The 20,024-nt window shown below is 43.0% G+C and overlaps 1 protein-coding gene and 1 long non-coding RNA gene across 7 annotated transcripts in view; one reads left to right on the forward strand and one right to left on the reverse strand.

The window, feature by feature from the left end:
• The window catches only part of LOC310696816 (uncharacterized protein), a 155,801-nt gene that overhangs the window by 132,211 nt on the left and 3,566 nt on the right, over positions 1 to 20,024 (reverse strand). The window contains exons 2-6 of one of the 6 annotated variants that reach the window (XM_083482855.1): positions 19,600 to 19,753; positions 17,869 to 17,988; positions 17,402 to 17,457; positions 17,251 to 17,308; positions 15,611 to 16,837 (exon numbers count right to left, since the gene is read on the reverse strand). In XM_083482855.1, the coding sequence (XP_083338981.1) occupies positions 16,832 to 16,837; positions 17,251 to 17,308; positions 17,402 to 17,457; positions 17,869 to 17,988; positions 19,600 to 19,753 (394 nt within the window). In that variant the 3' untranslated portion in view covers positions 15,611 to 16,831. The other 5 variants (XM_083482857.1, XM_083482856.1, XR_014520735.1 and 2 more) reach the window with 5 other exon arrangements.
• LOC310696839 lies at positions 6,351 to 13,559 on the forward strand. The gene is made up of 3 exons (XR_014520759.1): positions 6,351 to 7,336; positions 8,086 to 8,478; positions 11,707 to 13,559. It is a non-coding gene; the product is annotated as an uncharacterized lncRNA (long non-coding RNA).

The following is a 20,024-nucleotide window of genomic DNA, read 5'->3' on the forward strand; positions in this document are numbered from 1 at the left end:
CTGACTTCTGCAGGAAGAGCTGGCTTCCCCTGAGTGTGATGGGCTCTTGGACAGAACTGTGAAGAGATCAAGCGGGGGGAAATGGAGAAGCCAGCCCAAAAGGATTGGACTGAAAAAGATCACTGAATTGTGGAGTGTGAAGTTCACTTGCCGTTAAGTTTCCTGAAGGCTTGCAAAATTCTATTTCTTGCGTCCCTGAGATGCACCTGGAAGAGACTAGGGTCTTCAGCAGCCCTCCCCTCCAGACACAGGAGCAAAAACAGCCGAGTACCTAAAGCAGCGCAGTCAAGACGCAGGTGTCTCTCAATTCTGCACTGCAGATGTTCACTTGATGTATCAAGAGCTCTGACACTGCCTCCTACTTGTCAATGGAGCAGATCTGCTTCCGGCACAGGTAGCTCTGTGAGGTCTGTAAAAAAAAGAGCTGGAACAAAACAAGGATGGCCGTCCCACCCAAAGATGTACCTTATTGTGTGGTGATGGCACAGGAAGGGGCCTCCCCTGCAGTGGTGTCCCAACAAGAGAAGTCCCTCCAGGTAGAAGCACAGAGAGCGACAGCATCAGGCTTTCGAGTTTGCAGTTCTTCTGAAACAGGGATTGAATAACCAACATTGCTCAATACAAGCTCTTTGGAATATTTAGTTTGCATATTTGATGTAAGATTCCATTTAGAGCCTACCTTTTCTCCAACAGGCTCAGGGTGCTTGAATGGTCTCGCTCACTGCAACCTGAAAGAATCTTTGTACAAAGAGTTGCAGGCAGAACACAACAGAGATTTCCCCCTCAGCCAAGCACAAGATACTCACCTAGTTGACCTTCAGCCAGAAGACACACAACTGCATTGCTGCTATAATTACTATAGAGCATTTAGAGATCACTTGTTAGTTATTAGTGCCTATCGCCACCTCTGATAATTCAAATGTTTTATCAACAGAAGCTATGATTGCAGTTGAAGGTAACCAAGTGAGGTTACAGGCAAAGGAAGCAGCTCGCTACACCAGGTTTTAAATATATTGCCTTAGGAACAGAATTACTGGCAAGGATCCAAAATTTAGTATTTGTCGGAAACCCAGCAACTATCAATCCTATCGTGCAGGTTTTCACCAAAAAGTCAGCAATAGAATTTGGGTCCAATTAAATTTCTAATAAAGTCTCAGCATTTATGGATAGTTCCCTGCATTAAACAATCATACATGTATCCCAGGCAAAGAAAACTGGGAGCTACATGCCTCCTTTATCTACAGGATTGAAGGGTACAGACTTCTATTCCAAAACGTTTCACAAATGTGGGTTATTATGATTTTGTGTGGCCCTCTCTGGTCATTAGTGGAACAATCAGCCACTCCCTTATGTATGAGTAAAAATGGCCAGAGACCAGGGATTCATAAGATTTCAAATATTTTCTCAGTCATTTCAGCCTTACCATTAGCAGAAAAAATATCTGCCCTTTATGTACAGGAAAAAATGGTCACGGCTCAGCCTTCCTAATTGTGAATATGTTTGTTCTTAAATGTTTGCTGGACTTTTTTTGCTTAAGAATGGCTGGCAAAATGGTGAAAACCTCTACTCACTCCAAGGCCTCTACCAGGCCACCTCTGCCATTGCCATCAGTAGATTCACCCTCAAAATGCCTTATTTGCTTTTTCACACTGAAATCAGCCAGGCAACTGTTACAGACAAAGGAAGCAGTTTGATGCATCAGCTTTTAAAATGGGTATTCTAAATACCTAAATATCCCTAGGAACAGAATTACTGGGGTGGATGCAAAATGCTGGCATGTTTGGAACCTTTTGGACTTATATACATCTGAAGGAACAAAAACTCAACAATATTTTGGTGACCCTCTTCTGCAGTTGCCCAGTAAGTACAATTCATTTGGCTTCAGATGCCAAATGCCACCACTTTTAAGCAGCTGCTCAAGAGGGTTTGTTATTCTACTCCTGGGAAGCCACATTATAAATGAAAGGAAGTTCTGCCCATTAGCGAAGGAAACTATGTTGTCTTCTGCTCTGCTTTGCCCTTTAGCACATGCACAGCTTTCTTTCCCCCTGGATCCCCCTGGGTCCCTGTACCCGTCTCACTTCTAAGTCTTACCTGTCTTAAAATCTTACCCATCTTGGTTTTCCCAACTTCTGGAGCGAGGTTCTGGAGCGAGCGGTTGCAGACCAGATCCAGGTGCTCTTGGAAGAAGCTGCTTTTCTGGCTCCATTTCCATCAGGGTTTAGGCCTGCTTTTGGCACGGAAAGGGCCTTGGTCACCCTGTACGATGACCTCTGTTGATAGAGAGACAAGGCGAGGCGCTCAGTGACCCCCAGTGCCTTCCATCAGCTTCGGCTGGTGGCCCAGCTACGACTTCATCTCCACCCACCCTTTCCTCTGCTCCTTTGTACATCCAAAGACTTGTTGGTCGAAAGGGAAATAAACTTGATTTCACCCCTCGTGTTCCTTCATGTGTCTTTGTTTTCCCTTGGCCTTTCTAGTCATCAGGTATATCTGCTTTTCTTGATTCTCTTTAAAGTCTTCATCTTGGTATTTTGAGTTTTGAGTTTTCAGTTTAAATTTTTCTTGGCTAAGCTTTCTTTTGGGGGCTTTCTCAAAGTCCAGAATTTACTCTCCCTGTTTTACTATGATTAATTCTTTGTTGGTCTTCTTATTTTCTTTCAGTTTCCTTTAAATTTAAAATGTATTGCGTCTCCTAACACTTTTTAGGGAGTTACTGAATCTATTTATCTTCTGTTTGTCTCTCTGTCTGTCTATATATCTATCTATCATCTACAAGCAACATTTAAAACTGCCAACTACGGAGATCACAAGGGAAAATTTGTTGTATCCCTTGTTAAAGTTGTAAATAACAACTTCAGTGAGACTTCAGCTCTGACCAGTGAGAGGGTTAAAACCAGTATTATAGCCAGGGACAGTCTCACTCCCTAGACTCTGGCTTGCTCCTTCCACCACCTGTCAGTCATAAGGGCACATAAAATAGTCCCTTGGCGCATTAATACAGTGGATACCAATGGGTTTGTTTTCAACATGGGATCACTGCGCATGGGGGAGAAATTAGTGCCGGCCCCACTCCCTAATAACAGGGTTGCTGGGGGGCCAACTTGAATAAAATATGGGGGGCGGGCAGGCGGTAAGCCCTGCCCTACATAGTCACATGACACGCCACACACAATTAAATGGTGATGGCCGTCAACAGTTTGGGGGGGGGTTCCCGGCCCCCTCAAATTTTGGGGGGGGTTATGGGCTTAAGAGGAGTTAGCTCCTAAGCCAGGGTATGTCTCATTCCTGGATCAAAGTCTTTGTTTGCTGGCCTATGTGTTGAACCTGCTGTGCCTTTTAATGACATTTTGCCCAAGTATCGCACTGAAATGAACATTAAAGATTTTGGTAGACACTGCAGCCGGAGTTGGAATTCTTCTTTGAGTGACAGGCAGGAAACTCTCCTCCACAGTGTGCTTTTTTGGAGGTTCTCCTTTAAGAAAATGCTTTAGGAAAATGATAAGAAACTGTTAAAGCTATCTACCTCTATCTCTCTATCTCTCTATCTATCTACAAGCAACATTTAAAATTGTCTACTATCGAGATCACAAGTGAAAAGTTGTTTTAACTCTTTTTAAAGTTGTAAATGACAACTTCAGCTCTGACCAGTGAGAGGGCTAAAACCAGTATTACTGCCAGGGAGAGTCAGTGGCGGAGGAAGCCGCTTGGGCGCCTGGGGTGCAATCTGCCCATGGGGCAGGGTGAGGGTGGGGCGAGGTGTCCATAGGGGGCAGGGCGCACCGCGGGGCCTCCAGAGTCTGCCTGCCTCCTCCCACTCAGTCGCCCTACAGCTGGGGGGGGCAGTGGGTGGACCGTTTGGACAGTACAGAGCCTTGGGCCCACTGCAGGCCCCGTGGTGAGTGCCGTCCGGCATTTTGTCACCCCCCTCAGTGGGGACACCCGGGACGGCCCCACACATACCACACCCCCTTCCTCCGCCCCTGGTTGCAGGTGGTGTGGCCGGGGGTTCAGGGGAGAACTGCCCCGCAATCAAGAAAATAAAAATATACTTAATTGACCAATTGTGTCGCACGTGACTCAATTCTGCCCCTCCCCGGTTGCTGTGTGTCCTCTTTTTCCAGGACACATCCTCTTTTTCAGGGGTAACATTTTAAAAATTTGCCCAAATGTCTCTGGCTATACTTTCTGGATGAGTCCTAGACAAGACTGGTGAGTGAAGACTCGTTTACCCCTTCTCTTCCCCTGCCCCTCTGAGCAATATATCACAGCTTCTATAGCGTTCATATAGTAGGAGTATTTAAAATGAGACTCTTCATGACGTCCTCTTTTTTGCTCTTCAAAATATGGCAACCCTAATTCCCCCCCCCCCCCAAAAAAAGAAATCCTGGCTACACCTGGGGCAGGTGGTCATAACGACAATGCCAATTTGTTGATATAATCAAGGAACAATTACCATGTACTTAGAAATTTATCCTTCTTACCCTGCCCATTTATCATCACACTGCTGTGTTGATTCAAACTCCCAGATTGTGCCATGTCCCATACCTGGGTAAAACCAAGTTTGTAAAGTGAGGGCCTCCCCCCATTTCCCACCTGACAGCTATTTCCATTTTGGCAGTGGCTATCAGAAAAGTGACCACAGTCAATGATGGAATATTGGGATTGAGATCCCCCCCCCCCCCCGCAAGAACCAAAAGATGTGAGCCACATCTTTCACTATTTCCCTTGCATTTTGCTTGCCTTCTCTCCCCCGCTATTTGTAAGGCCTTGTAGGACAGCCACTTTGCTTTCTTGCATTTCTTTTTCATTGGGATGGTTTTAGTTGCTGCCTCCTGTATAATGTTACGAGCCTCCATCCATAGTTCTTCAGGCACTCTGTCCACCAAATCTAAATCCTTAAACCTGTTCCTCACTTCCACTGTGTATTCATAAGGGATTTGATTTAGATTGTATTTTACTGGCCCAGTGGTTTTTCCTACTTTCTTCAGTTTAAGCTTGAATTTTGCTATAAGAAGCTGATGATTTGAGCCACAGTCAGCTCCGGGTCTTGTTTCTGCTGACTGTATAGAGCTTCTCCATCTTTGGCTGCAGAGAATATAGATGTATATCAAACCAGCGTACCACACTTTAATAAAGTATGAAAGGACACTTTCTATTGTGGCCAGGTAGAAGGAGATCATCAGTTTTTGTTTGACCTTGTTCTTTTGCAGGACCCTGAGGAAATGGAGTCTCTGTTGGGCCTTCCTAACCACCTGGGTTGTATTGATTTTCCAAGTGAGGTCTTCACTAAGGTAAACTCCCAGGAATTTAAAGGAAGAGACTCTCTCCACACAACCCACCCTGATATACAACGGGGCTAGTTCCCCTCTCTTCCTCCAAAAGTCCAACACCATCTCCTTTGTCTTGCTGATATTTAGGTGCAAGTTATTCTCTAGGCACCATGTAGAGACTTTTTTAACCTCCTCCCTATACGCTGATTCATCTCCACCTGTAATTAGACCCATTATGGTGGTATCATCTGCAAACTTAATAATTGCAGTGGATGGATCAGATGAAATACAATCATATGTATACAACGAGTACAGGTAGGGACTCAGCACGCATCCCTGTGAGGTGCCAGTGCTCAGCTTCAGAGAGGTAGATGTAACAGGCCCAATCCTCACTATTTGTGTGCGATCCCTCAGAAAGTCTGTAATCTAACCACAGATGGCAGAGGAAAGGTCCATCAGCTTTTTAATAAGAGTGTCCAGAAGAATGGTATTAAAAGCCGAGCTATAATCAATAAACAGCATTCTGACATAATTCCCCAGTCTCTCCAGTTGACTTGGTGCAAGGAGAAAAGCTGTGGCTGTGGCATCATCTGTTGACCTATTTCTCCTATTAGCGAACTGGTGTTCATCAAAATCCGGTGGAAAATATGTCCTGAGGTGTTGAAGAAATATCTGGTATTTCTCTAATAGCAAACTACCAAGAATTGTAAATAATATTTAGCACACTAACCTTTGTTTAACTCTTGGTAAATGTCAGCTTGCTGACTTATTTTGTGCCATTGTGATTCATTGTTATATTTGCGCTCAGTACTTTGTAGGATTTGATAATCTTTATAGGTCTTTTAAATTTCTAATCTACCTATCTATCTATATCTCTCTATCCCTCTATCTCTCTATCAATATTATCTATCCCCTCCCCCTTTTCCCTTTCCCTTTCTGTACTTCCCTATCCTCCTAAATTTGAATATATATCTCTCTCTCTATATATATATCTATATATATATAGATATATATAGAGAGAGATATAATTATGGCTCCACAGTTTTCTGGGTTGCCTCTGGGTCCAGTAACCCTCCAGCCTCTCCTGAGCTGCAGAGGCTCAGGGCAGAGAGGCAGAGGGAACTAAGTTCCCGCAGGAGGAGTGCTCGCCTCCAGGACAGGAGAGGCGAGTCACCAGAGGACCAGGGCCGCCCTATGCCTCAGGGCAGACAAAAGCCGGCCAGCCCCAGTCCCAAGTTGCGGGAGCAACATTGTTGGTTGCTAGTTCCTGCCTGAGCTCCTGACCCGCCCTGGATCCCTGCTTGCAAGCCTGTTCCTGACTTCACCCGACTCCCTGCCCTGCACCCAGCTTCAGCTACTATGGACTGCCTCCCCGTTGCACCTTTGACCACGGACCGGACTTGGACCTCGCCTCTCGGGTAACCCACGGGACCAGCACAGTAAGTCAATGAGGAGCAGCCTGGCACTTGCGTGTGACCTTATCTTCAGGAAGGGGAGATTGCTGCAAACATGATTTCTTGCAGAAAGGATTATGGCTGCCAGTCACGTGTTCCATACCTCCCTCCTTTGGCAGCCCTCCTCCTGTCAATCAAAAGCGGAATAGTGCAGATGCACGGGGTGGTTTATTTTATATGAATATTTGAAAATGCTATGGGGTCCTATGTAGCAAGAAAAACACTTTCACTCAAAAGCAGAAACAGTTGATTAAATCAGACATGGTCTATTGATTTGGATACATTGTAACAATTTAGTCAGGCCATGGAAAAGCATTTAGGTGGGTGGGTGATGTTTGTGCTATGTTCATTGTAAGTGTCTACTCATGGGGTGGGGTCTCCAGGCTTCCCCTCCCTCCCACGATTAATGTCTGAAATTTCTGTAACCATGTATATGACCGACCACAGAATGAACCACAAAAACCTCAGAGCCATTTACCAGGAAGCATAGAGTCAGTAGGCAAATGGCCTCACCTAACCCAAGTGGCAGACAGATCACAAAGATGGGCAACCCTGAAATGGATTTGGACTCCAGGGGACAAAAGAATCGTGAGAAACTTGACCAGAGGGGTCAGGAACTGTAAATAGTTTTAGTGTCTTGTGTTCACGGGTGTCAGGAGATGGGGAAAGGGTGGGGAAAGACAGCTATCTGCTACCCAGCAGTGGCGTAGCGTGGGTTGTCAGCACCCGGGGCAAGGCAAGTAATTTGTGCCCCCTAACCCGTGGATTTGTGCCCCTAACCCGTGGATTTGCGCCCCCTAACCCATGGATTTGCGCCCCCTAACCCCCAGATGTTGCGCCCGGTGCGGCCGGCCCCCCTGCACCCCCCACGCTACGCCACTGCTACCCAGGTACTGTTCCGGACCTCCCCTTGTGTGATGAATCAATGATGTAGCAATGGTGAAATATTGGAGGTGGGACTGGGAATTTGGAGAACTAATAAAAGTGGGGGGCACCTTCTGTTCAAGGTCGGACTCATCTCGCTGCCAGAGGAGTGCGGACCCTGCTATAGCAGTTGCTTTTACAATAAAGGTCAGACTTCTTAGCCACTTTCCTATACAATTTACCAATTTACCCTCACAGAGCCCCCCAAGGGCCTGGAGCTGCGTGTTCCATTTTTAAAAATATTTTATGAAACAAGCTTTCACAATTATGTAGAGTGGAGGACTCTTCACAATGATCTTAAACTGCAGGAAAACCACTCCTTTTTGCAGTGGAAGAAGCCCTTCATATTCCATCTCATCCTGATTATCAGAAGATTGTAAATGATGCACCATGCAAGGCTATTGGTGGTGATGTCTTTCTGTATTCGTTCAAAGGTTCTCCTCAGAAAAGAAATGATTGGTGCTGTGATCAATATCGTTGGATCAACTGTGGTGTCTGACGGTGGCCGAGAATTAATCTGAAGCTGAGGAAATTTCACCATAAAATCAAAACTTGTTCAAGTCCAGACAGCTTCATAAGGCACAGTTATAGACTGCTAGAGCCTTCTTGTGAAATGGTTCTGATACTCTATATTGGAAATGAGAGGGAATTCCATGCACTTCCTCATGGTGACAGAAAGAGAAATTTGCTAAGACCACATGTACGGACAACGCCTTCAGTAATAGGAAAGATTTCAGATACAAGTGCAAAGGCCTCAAAAATCTATAAAGACCTTTGTAACCAGCTCAGCTCATATGCCTGCAGCTCAGCCACAAACCCTGGAGCAGGTAAGAAACAAACTTTAAAAAAAATATATTTTTAATTGATTTTCTATGTATACTTCTTCTAACGATATATCTTTAACAATTTTTCATATTTCCACCCTCCTCCCCTGGACTTCCCTCATACGCCTATTTTGCTTTATTTCCATATTGTTCACCCTGCATTTTTTCCGCCAAAATTTCACAGAATGCCTATTATCTTACTTTTTGCTGCATACAATTGTGATTGTTTTCTCAAACCCTGCCAAGGAGTCCATTTCTTTATGTTGCCTCTTCATATATGTTGAAAATGGTCCCCCTTCTCTTTTAAAGTCTTTGTTGTCCTTTTCATGTAGTTTATCTCATAGTTTTGCAAGTTCTCCATTTTCCATAAGTTTCCCTTGCCATTGTTCTTTCGTTGGTATTTCTTCTGTCCTCCAAGTTTGTGCTAATATAATTATTGCCGCTGTTGCTGCATACATAATTTCTGGTTTTCTTTTTTTATATCTTGATCCACAATTTATAGGAGTAATTCTTCTGGTTTCTTAGCAAAAGTCTTTTTAAACATTTCCCCCCAAATTCATTATATATCAGACAAGGTTGCTTATTATCACTACTGACTGAAATAAAAAGAACTTATTTGATAATGCATTCATCTTTATTGCTGCTATCCTTCCCATCAAGGAGAGGTTCATTCTCTTCCAAACTTCCAAATCTATCTTCATCTCATTCCAAACTTTCTCATAGTTGTCTTTATATAAATTTACATTTTTATTATCAAGCCAAATTCCTAAATATTTGACTTTTTAATGAATTTCTATTTTTGTAATCTCCTACAGTGATCCATGCGACGGTCACCTCCAGGCTTGACTACTGTAATTCGCTCTACATGGGGCTGCCCTTGAAACTGTCCCACAAACTCCACCGGGTGCAGAATGCTGCAGTGAGGCTCCTCATGGGGTACCTGCCATGGGAGCATATTCACCCAGTGATTTACCAGTTGCACTGGCTCCCGGTGGAGTACAGGGTCAGATTTAAGGTACTGGTCTTGACCTTAAAAAACCCTTTGTGGCTTAGGGCCCTTGTATCTATGGGGCCGCCTCTCCTGGTATGCCCCACAGAGGACCTTAAGGTCCATGAATAACCATAGTTTAGAGGACCTGGGCCCTAAGGAAGTCAGACTATCCTCCACCAGGGCCAGGGCCTTTTCAGTGGTGGCTCCAACCTGGTAGAATGCTCTGTCCCATGAGACTAGGGCTCTTCAGGATTTAACCTCCTTCCGTCGGGCCTGTAAGACAGAGCTGTTCCCCTTGGCCTTTAATTTTAATTCAGCCTGATCTTTTATTTCCCTTCTCTTCCCTCCCCCTCCCCTTTTATGAAGATCACCCGCTCTGAGACCCCACAGCTAATTCTCCCCTGGCCTCCTCGCTGGCCCAGGTAGAACTAATTCAGCCAGCTAGCCCTGGGGATTATCCAATGCTTATTTTCCCTAAACTGATTTTTGAATTTTGAATTTTATTGTTATTCATGTTTTTTTACTGTATTTTATGCTGCTTTTATAATTAAGTGTTTTAATTTTGTTGTTAGCCGCCCTGAGCCCGGTTTTTGAACTGGGAAGGGCGGGGTATAAATAAATTATTATTATTATTATTATTATTATTATTATTATTATTATTATTATTTTCTCCAGTTCCGTCATTTTTTTTGGTTAGTATTTTTGTCTTTCCTTTATTTAATTTAAATCCTCCCACTCGCCCAAACTTATATTTTTTCAAAAGCTTTAGGGAGACATAGCTTTGTTTCCTCAACTGTGATTACCAAGTCAACAAGCAAATGCTTACAACTTATATTCATTTCCCCCGTTCTTATTCCCACAATCTGTTTGTCTGCTCTTATGTTTCTGTTCAAAACCTTCAGGACCAGAATGAATAATAAAGATGATAACGGACATCCTTGTCTCATTCCTTTTTCCAATTTGGAATTCATTAGTTATCACCTGGTTAATAATTAGTTTTGCACATTGTTCTGTGTATACAGCTTGTATCCCTTTTATAAACTTTTCTCCATATTCCATTTCTTCCATCACTTTCCTTATAAAGTCCAAAGATACATTATCAAAAACTTTTTCCACATCTGTCAACATCATTGCTGCTTTTTTCTCATTTCTTACTTCTAAATACTCTATCTGTATTTAAACATTTAAGACCTTTTTCAATCTATTAGCTAAAATGTTAGCAAATATCTTGTAATCATTGTTCAAAACTGAAATAGGGCTATATTTTTGACCAAGGTCAAATCTGTATCTTCTTTTGGAATCAAGGTAATATAAGCTTGCTTCCAAGTTTCTCGAATTTCCCCTTTTGTTAATATTTCATTCATTATATCTTTCATTGGATTTACAAGGTGTTCTTTAAATTTTTTTATTGTACTTTGCTGATAATCCATCTGTTCCTGGTGATTTGCCCACCTTTATTTGCCTTATTGCCTTGGAGATTTCTTGGTCTGTTACTTGTGTATTTAAGAATACTATCTCTTCTTGTTTTATCTTTGGCAGTTTACTCTTTTTTATATATTCCTGTATGTTGATTGCCTTTTAATTTCCTCTTTTGTATAAATTTTGAAAATATTTTTAAAAGGCTTCCCTTATTTCTTTTGTTTTATCTAGAAATTTCCCATTGGACTGAATTTTACATATATATATATATATATAAATTCATCTGTTGATTTCTCCTTAATTGCCATGCTAACAACTTTCCGGGTTTGTTTGCATGCTCAAAGAATTTTGGCTTCATTTTTTTAACTTTCCATGCTATTTCTTCATTGATTATCATTGAATGCTGTGATTGTAATCATTTTCTTGCCTGTTTTATCGATTGTTTATTTGGGTTTGTTCCTAATTTGGGCATCCAAAATTTATTTTTTCCTTGCTTCCTTGGCTCTTTTTTTTATACTGCATTTTGTTGTATGAAATGACCTCTCATGTCTACAGTGGGACCTCAGGTTACATATGCTTTAGGTTACAGACTCCGCTAACCCAGAAATATTACCTCGGGTTAAGAACTTTACTTCAGGATGAGAACAGAAATTGCACGGCGGAGCACAGTGGCAGCAGGAGGCCCCATTAGCTAAAATGGTGCTTCAGGTTAAGAACAGTTTCAGGTTAAGAACGGACCTCCGGAACAAATTAAGTATGTAACCAGAGGTACCACTGTACTTTACAAGCATTCCATACAATTTTGATTTTTGTTTCCTGAGGTAAGAAACAAACAAGCTTGAAAGACAACGTTCACAAATCAGTCGTGATGATTTGTACAGTGTTTTTGAATTAACAGAACTCCTAGAAGGCTTCATCCATGATATCTCTCTCTCTCCTACAGTGATTGTTGTTATGGGCCTACAGGATATTTCGTCTGAAATTGGGAAAATAATATCACTGAAGACAGATTTACCTATGCTTTTTTCATATGACACAACTTTTCAACTTGGAGACTTCTTCCTATCTACTTTATTATTTCAAAATGTGCTTTTCGCTGAATCACCACTGATTCCTGTAATGTTCATGGTGCATGACAGCAGGCGAGAGGACAATCACAGGAGACCCTTTCAAAGCAGTGTCCATTGCTCAATTGAGAAAAGGTTGTCCTAGTGTCTGACAAGAAAAAGGAATTGAAAAGGCTTTGGATCATGTTTTGCTCAAGAGCCACAGAGTGGTGTGCTGGAATCACATCCGCAGAGACATCGTATTTTGGTTGAAAAAACATGGGGCCAGTTCAGAGGATACCAAGGTATACCTTGCTGACTTTTTTGATCTTCTGAGGTCAAATTCTGAGCAAGACTACACATTCAAATTTGATAAACTCAGGACAGGTTGGAGCAAAGCATTCTTGGACTACTTTAAGGAAAAACTGCTCCAAGCAATAATAAAGCATGCTGGGGCCTGGATTCTAAAGAGACTGAACATATATAAAGAAAAAAGTGGAATCACCACAAATGTCTCTGAGAGTTTTCATGCAGCTCTAAGAAGACTTTCACAATGGAAAGAAATGACGATGGAAGCAATGGTGCTATCCTTACATGCAATGCAAAATTCTTACTGGAGAGAAACTTTGTGTGGACTATGTAACACTGGAAACTTTCATTTGCGGCCTCAGTTTATCAGACACTCAAGATCACCAGAACATACAGTCTTTCCTTATATAGCTTGTGAGCCATCACAAACCATGGATCTTGTACAAAGGGGAGAACTTCCGCGGCCTAAGAAAGATGAAAGCTATGAGAAGGCACCATCAGTTTGTCAAATGGTACTAGCGGGCTTTACGGTACTGTACAATTTATTAGCTTGGTGTATTTGTGGTAAGGGGTAGTAATGGGAAAGCATTATATTGTCCACCTTTTCCCCAAAGAGAGCTGCTCTTGCCCATCATCCAGGACTTGCTACCATATTATAGCTGCCAAAAAATCTATCGGCATGCCCCAGAACTAGGGAAGCCTTGCCGGTTGCAGCTCACACAGTTGAAGTGAAATAAAAGGCAGAAGAGTAGCTCAGGAAGAAAGTTCTCCAGACTGAAGGAAAAGATAACTGTAGTTCCAGCATCTGATTCAGTGCAGGCTGCTGAGGTGTTGGACTCCTTAAAAACAGATCACTGACTGACTATGAGAGACCTGGAAAGCGCTCAACCTCAGATGACCTCCACTCCAAAAAGTGGGAAAGAGGATTTGACAGTGACCAATATTGATTCTTTTGATAGAAGCCCCATATTCTCAACGCAAAGTGAGAAGTGTTTGGGCAAATCAATGATTTCTACATCAGTTTCCCCATGGCACAACTGTACCTTCAACACACTCAGTCTACAAACTGACGAACTTGTTGCCAACATCTGTGTTTATGGTTATGACATAGACACACTGAAAGGATCGAACTGGATAAATGACCGCATAATAGGTGCATTTATTGCCTCCAGGATGATCATAACCAAAGAGCTAGGTCATGATGGAACAATTTTCCCATTTAGTTGCCTCTTCATTCAGACCCTCATGTGTCAAAAATTGTCAGGGAAAGCCCTGAAGTCCTGTTTTAAATTTGGAGTGCTAAAGAAAGATGCTTGGATTATTCCCCAGATGCAGTGCACCACGCCCCCAGGACACACTCTATGCCTCCTGTGATGCGCACAAGCCACATCCCCACATGCTGTCTGCCCCCAGTGCCAGAGCTTGCAGCTTCGCCACTGAGTCCACTGCTCATAACCACCACACCACACCTCAAGTGCCTTTTCCAGTTGTCAAAAATGCCCTGTTGTTATAATTTTTGAAACATTAGTGTTATGATAGCACCTAAAGCCTGAAATATCTTCCTAAAAGATCAGACAAATGTTTAGGGAAAGTTGTTATGAAAGGAGGAATGAAGAATGTAAGTTCAGCCTATAATTCTCTGCATTATGCTTTCAGGTCTCCATGTGATGAGCATGTGGACAGACAGAGGAGAAGGCTGCATGAAGCTGATAGTTAATTGCAGGATGACCTTTCTTTCTGCAAAAGAAAGTTGTGCATATTTGATCTTTGTGACTGTTCAGTAAATGTTTAAATTATAGTTTTTTAATATTGAACCCAAGCTCTGATTTTCTCAGTTCTCCCTTCACCTGTGTGTATCCTGCTAGTTCTATCCATTTCTCCTTTCTCTTGGCACAAATGTATATAAAATTATACAGGAAAATGTTAAATGATCAGCTTTAATTCCGTGTCTCTGCCTCTACCTTTCTGTGCAATTGCTCAGAAATGTCACTAAGAAAGCTCTATATATTGGCATGGTCTCTTTTACTGGAATAATTTCCCAAAGTTAATTTTAAACGGGTACATAAGACCAGTGGGCCAGAATTTTTGTCCCAATAATATTTTTTTCCTGTGGCCATCACCAAATCTTCATGCAGTTAACTCCACAGTTTAATCTCTCATGGAATAAAGTGGTTCTTCCTTTCTCTGGGTGCCCCTGAGGTCAGTATTTTGGGAGAGTGACGAAAAGTTCTCTCTAACCACTTTATCTTATTTAATTTTCTAACCTCTGCCATGTCTGCTACCCTCTTATAGACCTTTTATAGACTGAACATTTCCAAACCCTTCAGCCTTTTCTCAAAGGAAAAGCACTGTACCCCCTTAATCATTTGGTTGCCCAATTCTAGATGTAAGAGCAATCTGGTTGCCACGTCTATCACCCTGTTGATCACCAGGATTGATCTGGCTGATCAGACTGGCAAGGAATGTGTCTGCCATCCCCATCACTGTGCATCCCCCCCCCCAAGCCACACACTCCATGGAAGAGAATGACCATCCCACACAGAGCGAGAACACCCTCTTCTGCACTTTTTCCAGCTATGCCATATTCGTTTTAGAGATATGGCACCCAAAACTGTACACAGTGTTCCAAATGGGACCACACTATAGAACTGTACAGGGACATTACAATACTGACCATTTCATTTTCAGTTCCTTTTTCAATAGTCTCCAGCACTAATTCCAGATCACAAAATGAATAAATGAAATAATAGCGGTTCTGATCCTTGTGGGACCCAACTGTTCACTTTCTTTAACTTTTAACATGGCCTTGGTAATTGGAAAAGCCCCAGCACCCAGGAGATCATCTGAAAGCCCAAGTTGCCCCAACTTTGTGCAAAACAGTTGTAGCCCTGGAGAAGGGAAGGGGTCTGACAAAACTTTGCTAAGTAAAGTATCTTTGTGTGCTGAAAAACAAATGTTTAGCCAGTATAAAAGAAAACTCGTCCAGGCAATTGTCTCTAGCTTCTGTTGGCCTCCCTCTAGACACAACAAGGCTGCGTAAGGTACACAGCGTGGGACAGCGAAAAACTTCAACAGAAAGGCTGCCTGCACTTGTTCCACTGACTGGGTAAACCCTGACATCCAGACTGAAATTCCATAGAGCAGTTTGGTTCTAACTTTAGCATTAAAAACCTTGAGGGCAGAAGGGATGTGTTGGTTACCTCTTGTTGCAAAAAATTGCAATATGACCTGCATAAACAGCTGGCTGGCATTTACCGCCCTTGCGCAGTGCGAGGAACACCGGAGCCTGTGATGTAAAGTGATCCCCAAACAGTTGAATCTGAATACCTGCTGCATATGTTTCCCACCAAAAACCCAACTATATATCTTACAAGAATTCCCGAAGACCATTATTTTGCTTTTATTGAAGTTCATGCTCATTTTCATTCTAGACAAATAGTAGATACAGGCATTTAGCAAACGCTTTAAGCCAATTCTAGTTCATGAGAGCACAATCATATCATCTGCATATAGAAGAATGGTAATTCTTGATACATTTAGTTTACGGCTGTGAGCATCCACCAGTTTTAGTAATGGGGCGAGTTCATTTAAGCACAGTGGACCAACACCAGCTGATGGCATGGCTCCTCAAATCAACATTTCACACTGGACTTCAAGCATCTGGCAATGTGTGCCTCCCCATTCTTCCTCCAGATTCTGGGTCCTTGGTTTCCAAATGAGATGGAAAAGTTGCTCCTATCAGAAAAGAGGACTTGGGACCACTGAGCAACAGACCAGTTCTTTCCCCCCCCCCCTTTAGCCCAGGCAAGATGCTTCTGACGTTGTTTCTTGTTCAGGAGCAGCTTGACAAGAAGAATATGACATTTGAAGCCCATTTGCAGGATCCGTCTGTGTATGGTGGCTCTTGATGCACCAGCCTCAGTCCACTCCTTGTGAAAGTCCCCAGCATGTTTGAATGGTCTTTTCCTGACAATCCTCTCCAGGCTGTGGTCATCCCTGCTGCTTGTGCAACTTTTTCTTCCACACTTTTCCCTCCCGCATAACTTTCCATTAATGTGCTTTGATCCAGCACTTTGGGAACATCCAACTTCTTCTGCAATTACCTTTTGAGGCTTTTCCCTCCTTATGGAGGGTCTCAATGATGGCTTTCTGCACAACTGTCAGGTCAGCAGCCTTCCCCATGATTGTGCTTCCTACTGAACCAGACTAAGAGACCATTTAAAGGCTCAGGAACCCATTGCAGGTGTTATGGATTGAATAGCTACTGCACCTTTTCACAATATTCAAATTTTCTGTGATTGTTAATTTGGGGTTTTTATCAGCTGTATCCCATAATCATCACAATTCTAACAAATAAAGCTTTGACATATCTCACTTTGTATGTCATGAGTCTATCTCATATATTAGTTTCACCTTTTAAGTTGAATTACTGAAATAAACTAACTTTTCCATGATAATCTAATTTTCCAAGTTTCACCTGTATGTATTTTGTTCCCTATGGCAAGGAGTGCTAGGATGGGAAGCATCCATGTAATCCACTTTCTCAGAGACACACACCAGTGATACATCAGAGGAGCACTTTGCGCTTCACTTAGTTCTTAAGGGGGAGAGAGAGAGAAAGAGAGAGATAAAGAGAGAGAGAGAGAGAGAGAGAGAGAGAGAGAGGTTGCATTGGAAGTAAGCAGAGACACCGCAGGGGCTTGAACCCCGTCCTGGAAACCAGGAGCGCCAACCACCAGCGTCTTTTGCTTTTTTTTGGCCAATGCAACAAGGTGAAAAGCAAAACCTGAGAGAACACTCTGAATACAGAATGTTCTCTCAGGAAAAAAGAAAACCCTTAAGAATTATGAAGTTGCAGACAGAACACAATCGAGGTTCTATCCCTTGCCATTAGCAAAGGGTATTCACCTAGATGTGTTTACGTCACAGAGTGCCAGGTTGACTGCCATTAATTTGCAGGGCAGAACAGAGAGACTGGTTCCAGTCTTCAAACTCCGCCTTTATGCTCACCTTTTTGTTTGTCCCTCCGAAGTGTGAATTCATGGGCCTGGAAGTTCCTTCTGCTGGTCTATGAAAAGCAATCTGGACTCATTAGTTTGTCCCCGGCCCTTTCCCGCCAATTCCAGAGAAATGTTTTTGGAACACCGCTGTCCTTACTGACCTGACTTCTGCAGGAAGAGCTGGCTTCACCTGAGTGTGGTGGGCTCTTGGACAGAACTGTGAAGAGATCAAGTGGGGGGAAATGGAGAAGCCAGCACAAAAGGATTGTACTGAAAAAGATCACTGAATTGTGGAGTGTGAAGTTCACTTGCCGTTAAGTTCCCTGAAGGCTTGCAAAATTCTATTTCTTGCGTCACTGAGATGCACCTGGAAGAGACTAGGGTCTTCAGCAGCCCTCCCCTCCAGACACAGGAGCAAAAACCACCAGGTACCTAAAGCAGCGCAGTCAAGACGCAGGTGTCTCTCAATCCTGCACTGCACATGTTCACTTGATGCATCAAGAGCTCTGACACTGCCTCTTACTTGTCAATGGAGCAGATCTGCTTCCGGCACAGGTAGCTCTGTGAGGTCTGTAAAAAAAAAAGAGCTGGAACAAAACAAGGATGGCCGTCCCACCAAAAGATGTACCTTATTGTGTGGTGATGGCACAGGAAGGGGCCTCCCCTGCAGTGGTGTCCCGACAAGAGAAGTCCCTCCAGGTAGAAGTACGGAGAGCGACCGCATTAGGCTTTCGAGTTTGCAGCTCTTCTGAAAAACTGATTGAATAACCAACATTGCTCGATACAAGCTCTTTGGAATATCTGGTTGGAAATTTGATGTATGATTCCATTTAGAGCCTACCTTTTCTCCAACAGGCTCAGGGTGCTTGAATGGCCCCCCTCACTGCGACCTGAAAGAATCTTTGTACAAAGAGTTGCAGGCAGAACACAACAGAGATTTCCCCCTCAGCCAAGCACAAGATACTCACCTAGTTGACCTTCAGCCAGAAGACACACAACTTTATTGCTGCCATAATTACGATAGAGCATTTAGAGATTACTTGTTAGTTATTAGTGCCACCTCTGATAATTGAAATGTTTTATTAACAGAAGCTACGATTGCAGTTGAAGGTAACCAAGTGAGAGGTTACAGGCAATAAGCAGTTCACTCCAGCAGGTTTTAAAATATATTACCTTTGGAACAGAAGTACTGGTGAGGATCCTGATTTTTGTATTTGTTGGAAACCCAGCAACTATCAACCCTATTGTGCAAGTTTTCACAAAAAAGCCAGTAATACCATTTGGGTCAAATTAAATTTCGAATAGTCTCAGCATTTATGGATCATGTTCCCTGCATTAAACAATCATACATGTACCCCAGGCAAAGAAAATTGGGAGCTACATGCCTCCTTTATCTACAGGATTGAAGGGTACAGATCTCTATTCCAAAATGTTTCACAAATGTGGGTTAATATGATTTTGTGTGGCCCCGCTCTGGTCATTAGTGGAACAATCAGCCACTCCCTTATGTATGAGTGAAAATGGCCAGAGAGTCGGGATTCATAAGATTTCAAATATTTTCTCAGTCATTTCAGCCTTACCATTAGCAGACAACATATTCTGCCCTTTATGTACAGGAAAAAATGGTTACGGCTCAGCCTTCCTAATTGTGAATATGTTTGTGCTTAAACGTTTGCTGCACTTTTTTTGCTTAAAAATGGCTGGCAAAATGGTGAAAACCTCTACTCACTCCAGTGCCTCTACCAGGCCACCTCTACCATTGCCATCAGTAGATTCACCCTCAAAATGCCTTATTTGCTTTTTCACACTGAAATCAGCAAGGCAACTGTTACAGACAAAAGAAGAAGTTTGATGCATCAGCTTTTAAAATGGGTATTCTAAATACCTAAATACCCCTGGGAACAGAATTACTGGCGAGGATGCAAAATGCTGGCATGTTTGGAACCTTCTGGATTTATACACTTCGGAAGGAACAAAAACTCAACAATATTTAGTTGGCCCTCTTCTGCAGTTGCCCAGTAAGTACAATTTGTTTGGCTTCATATGCCAAATGCCACCACTTTTAAGCAGCTGCTCAAGAGGGTTTGTTATTCTACTCCTGGGAAGCCACATTATAAATGAAAGGAAGTTCTTCCCATTAGCGAAGGAGCTTCCCATTAGCGAAGAAGCTATCACAAAATGGCTGCAAAGCATTTTTGTCAACAAGGCAACCTGAGCTAACATGAAATTAAATGGAACTATGTTGTCTTCTGCGCCTCTGCTTTGCTCTTTATCACATGCACAGCTTTCCTTCCCCCTGGATCCCCCTAGATCCCCCTACCCGTCTCACTTCTAAGTCTTACCTGTGTTAAAATCTTACCTGTCTTGGTTTTTCCAACTTCTGGAGCGAGGTTCTGGAGCGAGTGGTCGCAGACCAGATCCAGGTGCTCTTGGCAGAAGCTGGTTTTCTGGCTCCATTTCCATCAGGGTTTAGGCCTGCTTTTGGCACGGAAACAGCCTTGGTCGCCCTGCACCTGTCGAGAGACAAGGCAAGACGCTCAATGACCCCCAGTGCCTTCCATCAGCTTCGGCTGGTGGCCCAGCTATGCCCCTCTCTGGACAGGGGTAGCCTGACTCCTGCTGTCTCTGCTCTGGGAACCCGTTCTTGGGTCGTTCTTGTTTTGATTTGGTGTAGTTGATATTTTATGAGAACCGCCCTTAGACCTTCGGGTATAGGGCGGTATAGAAATTAAATACAGTGGTGCCTCGCAAGACGAAAATAATTCATTCTGCGAGTCTTTTCGT

Source organism: Podarcis liolepis (genome assembly GCF_965112155.1).
Source record: "Podarcis liolepis genome assembly, chromosome: 17".
Classification (NCBI taxonomy): Eukaryota; Metazoa; Chordata; class Lepidosauria; order Squamata; family Lacertidae; genus Podarcis; species Podarcis liolepis.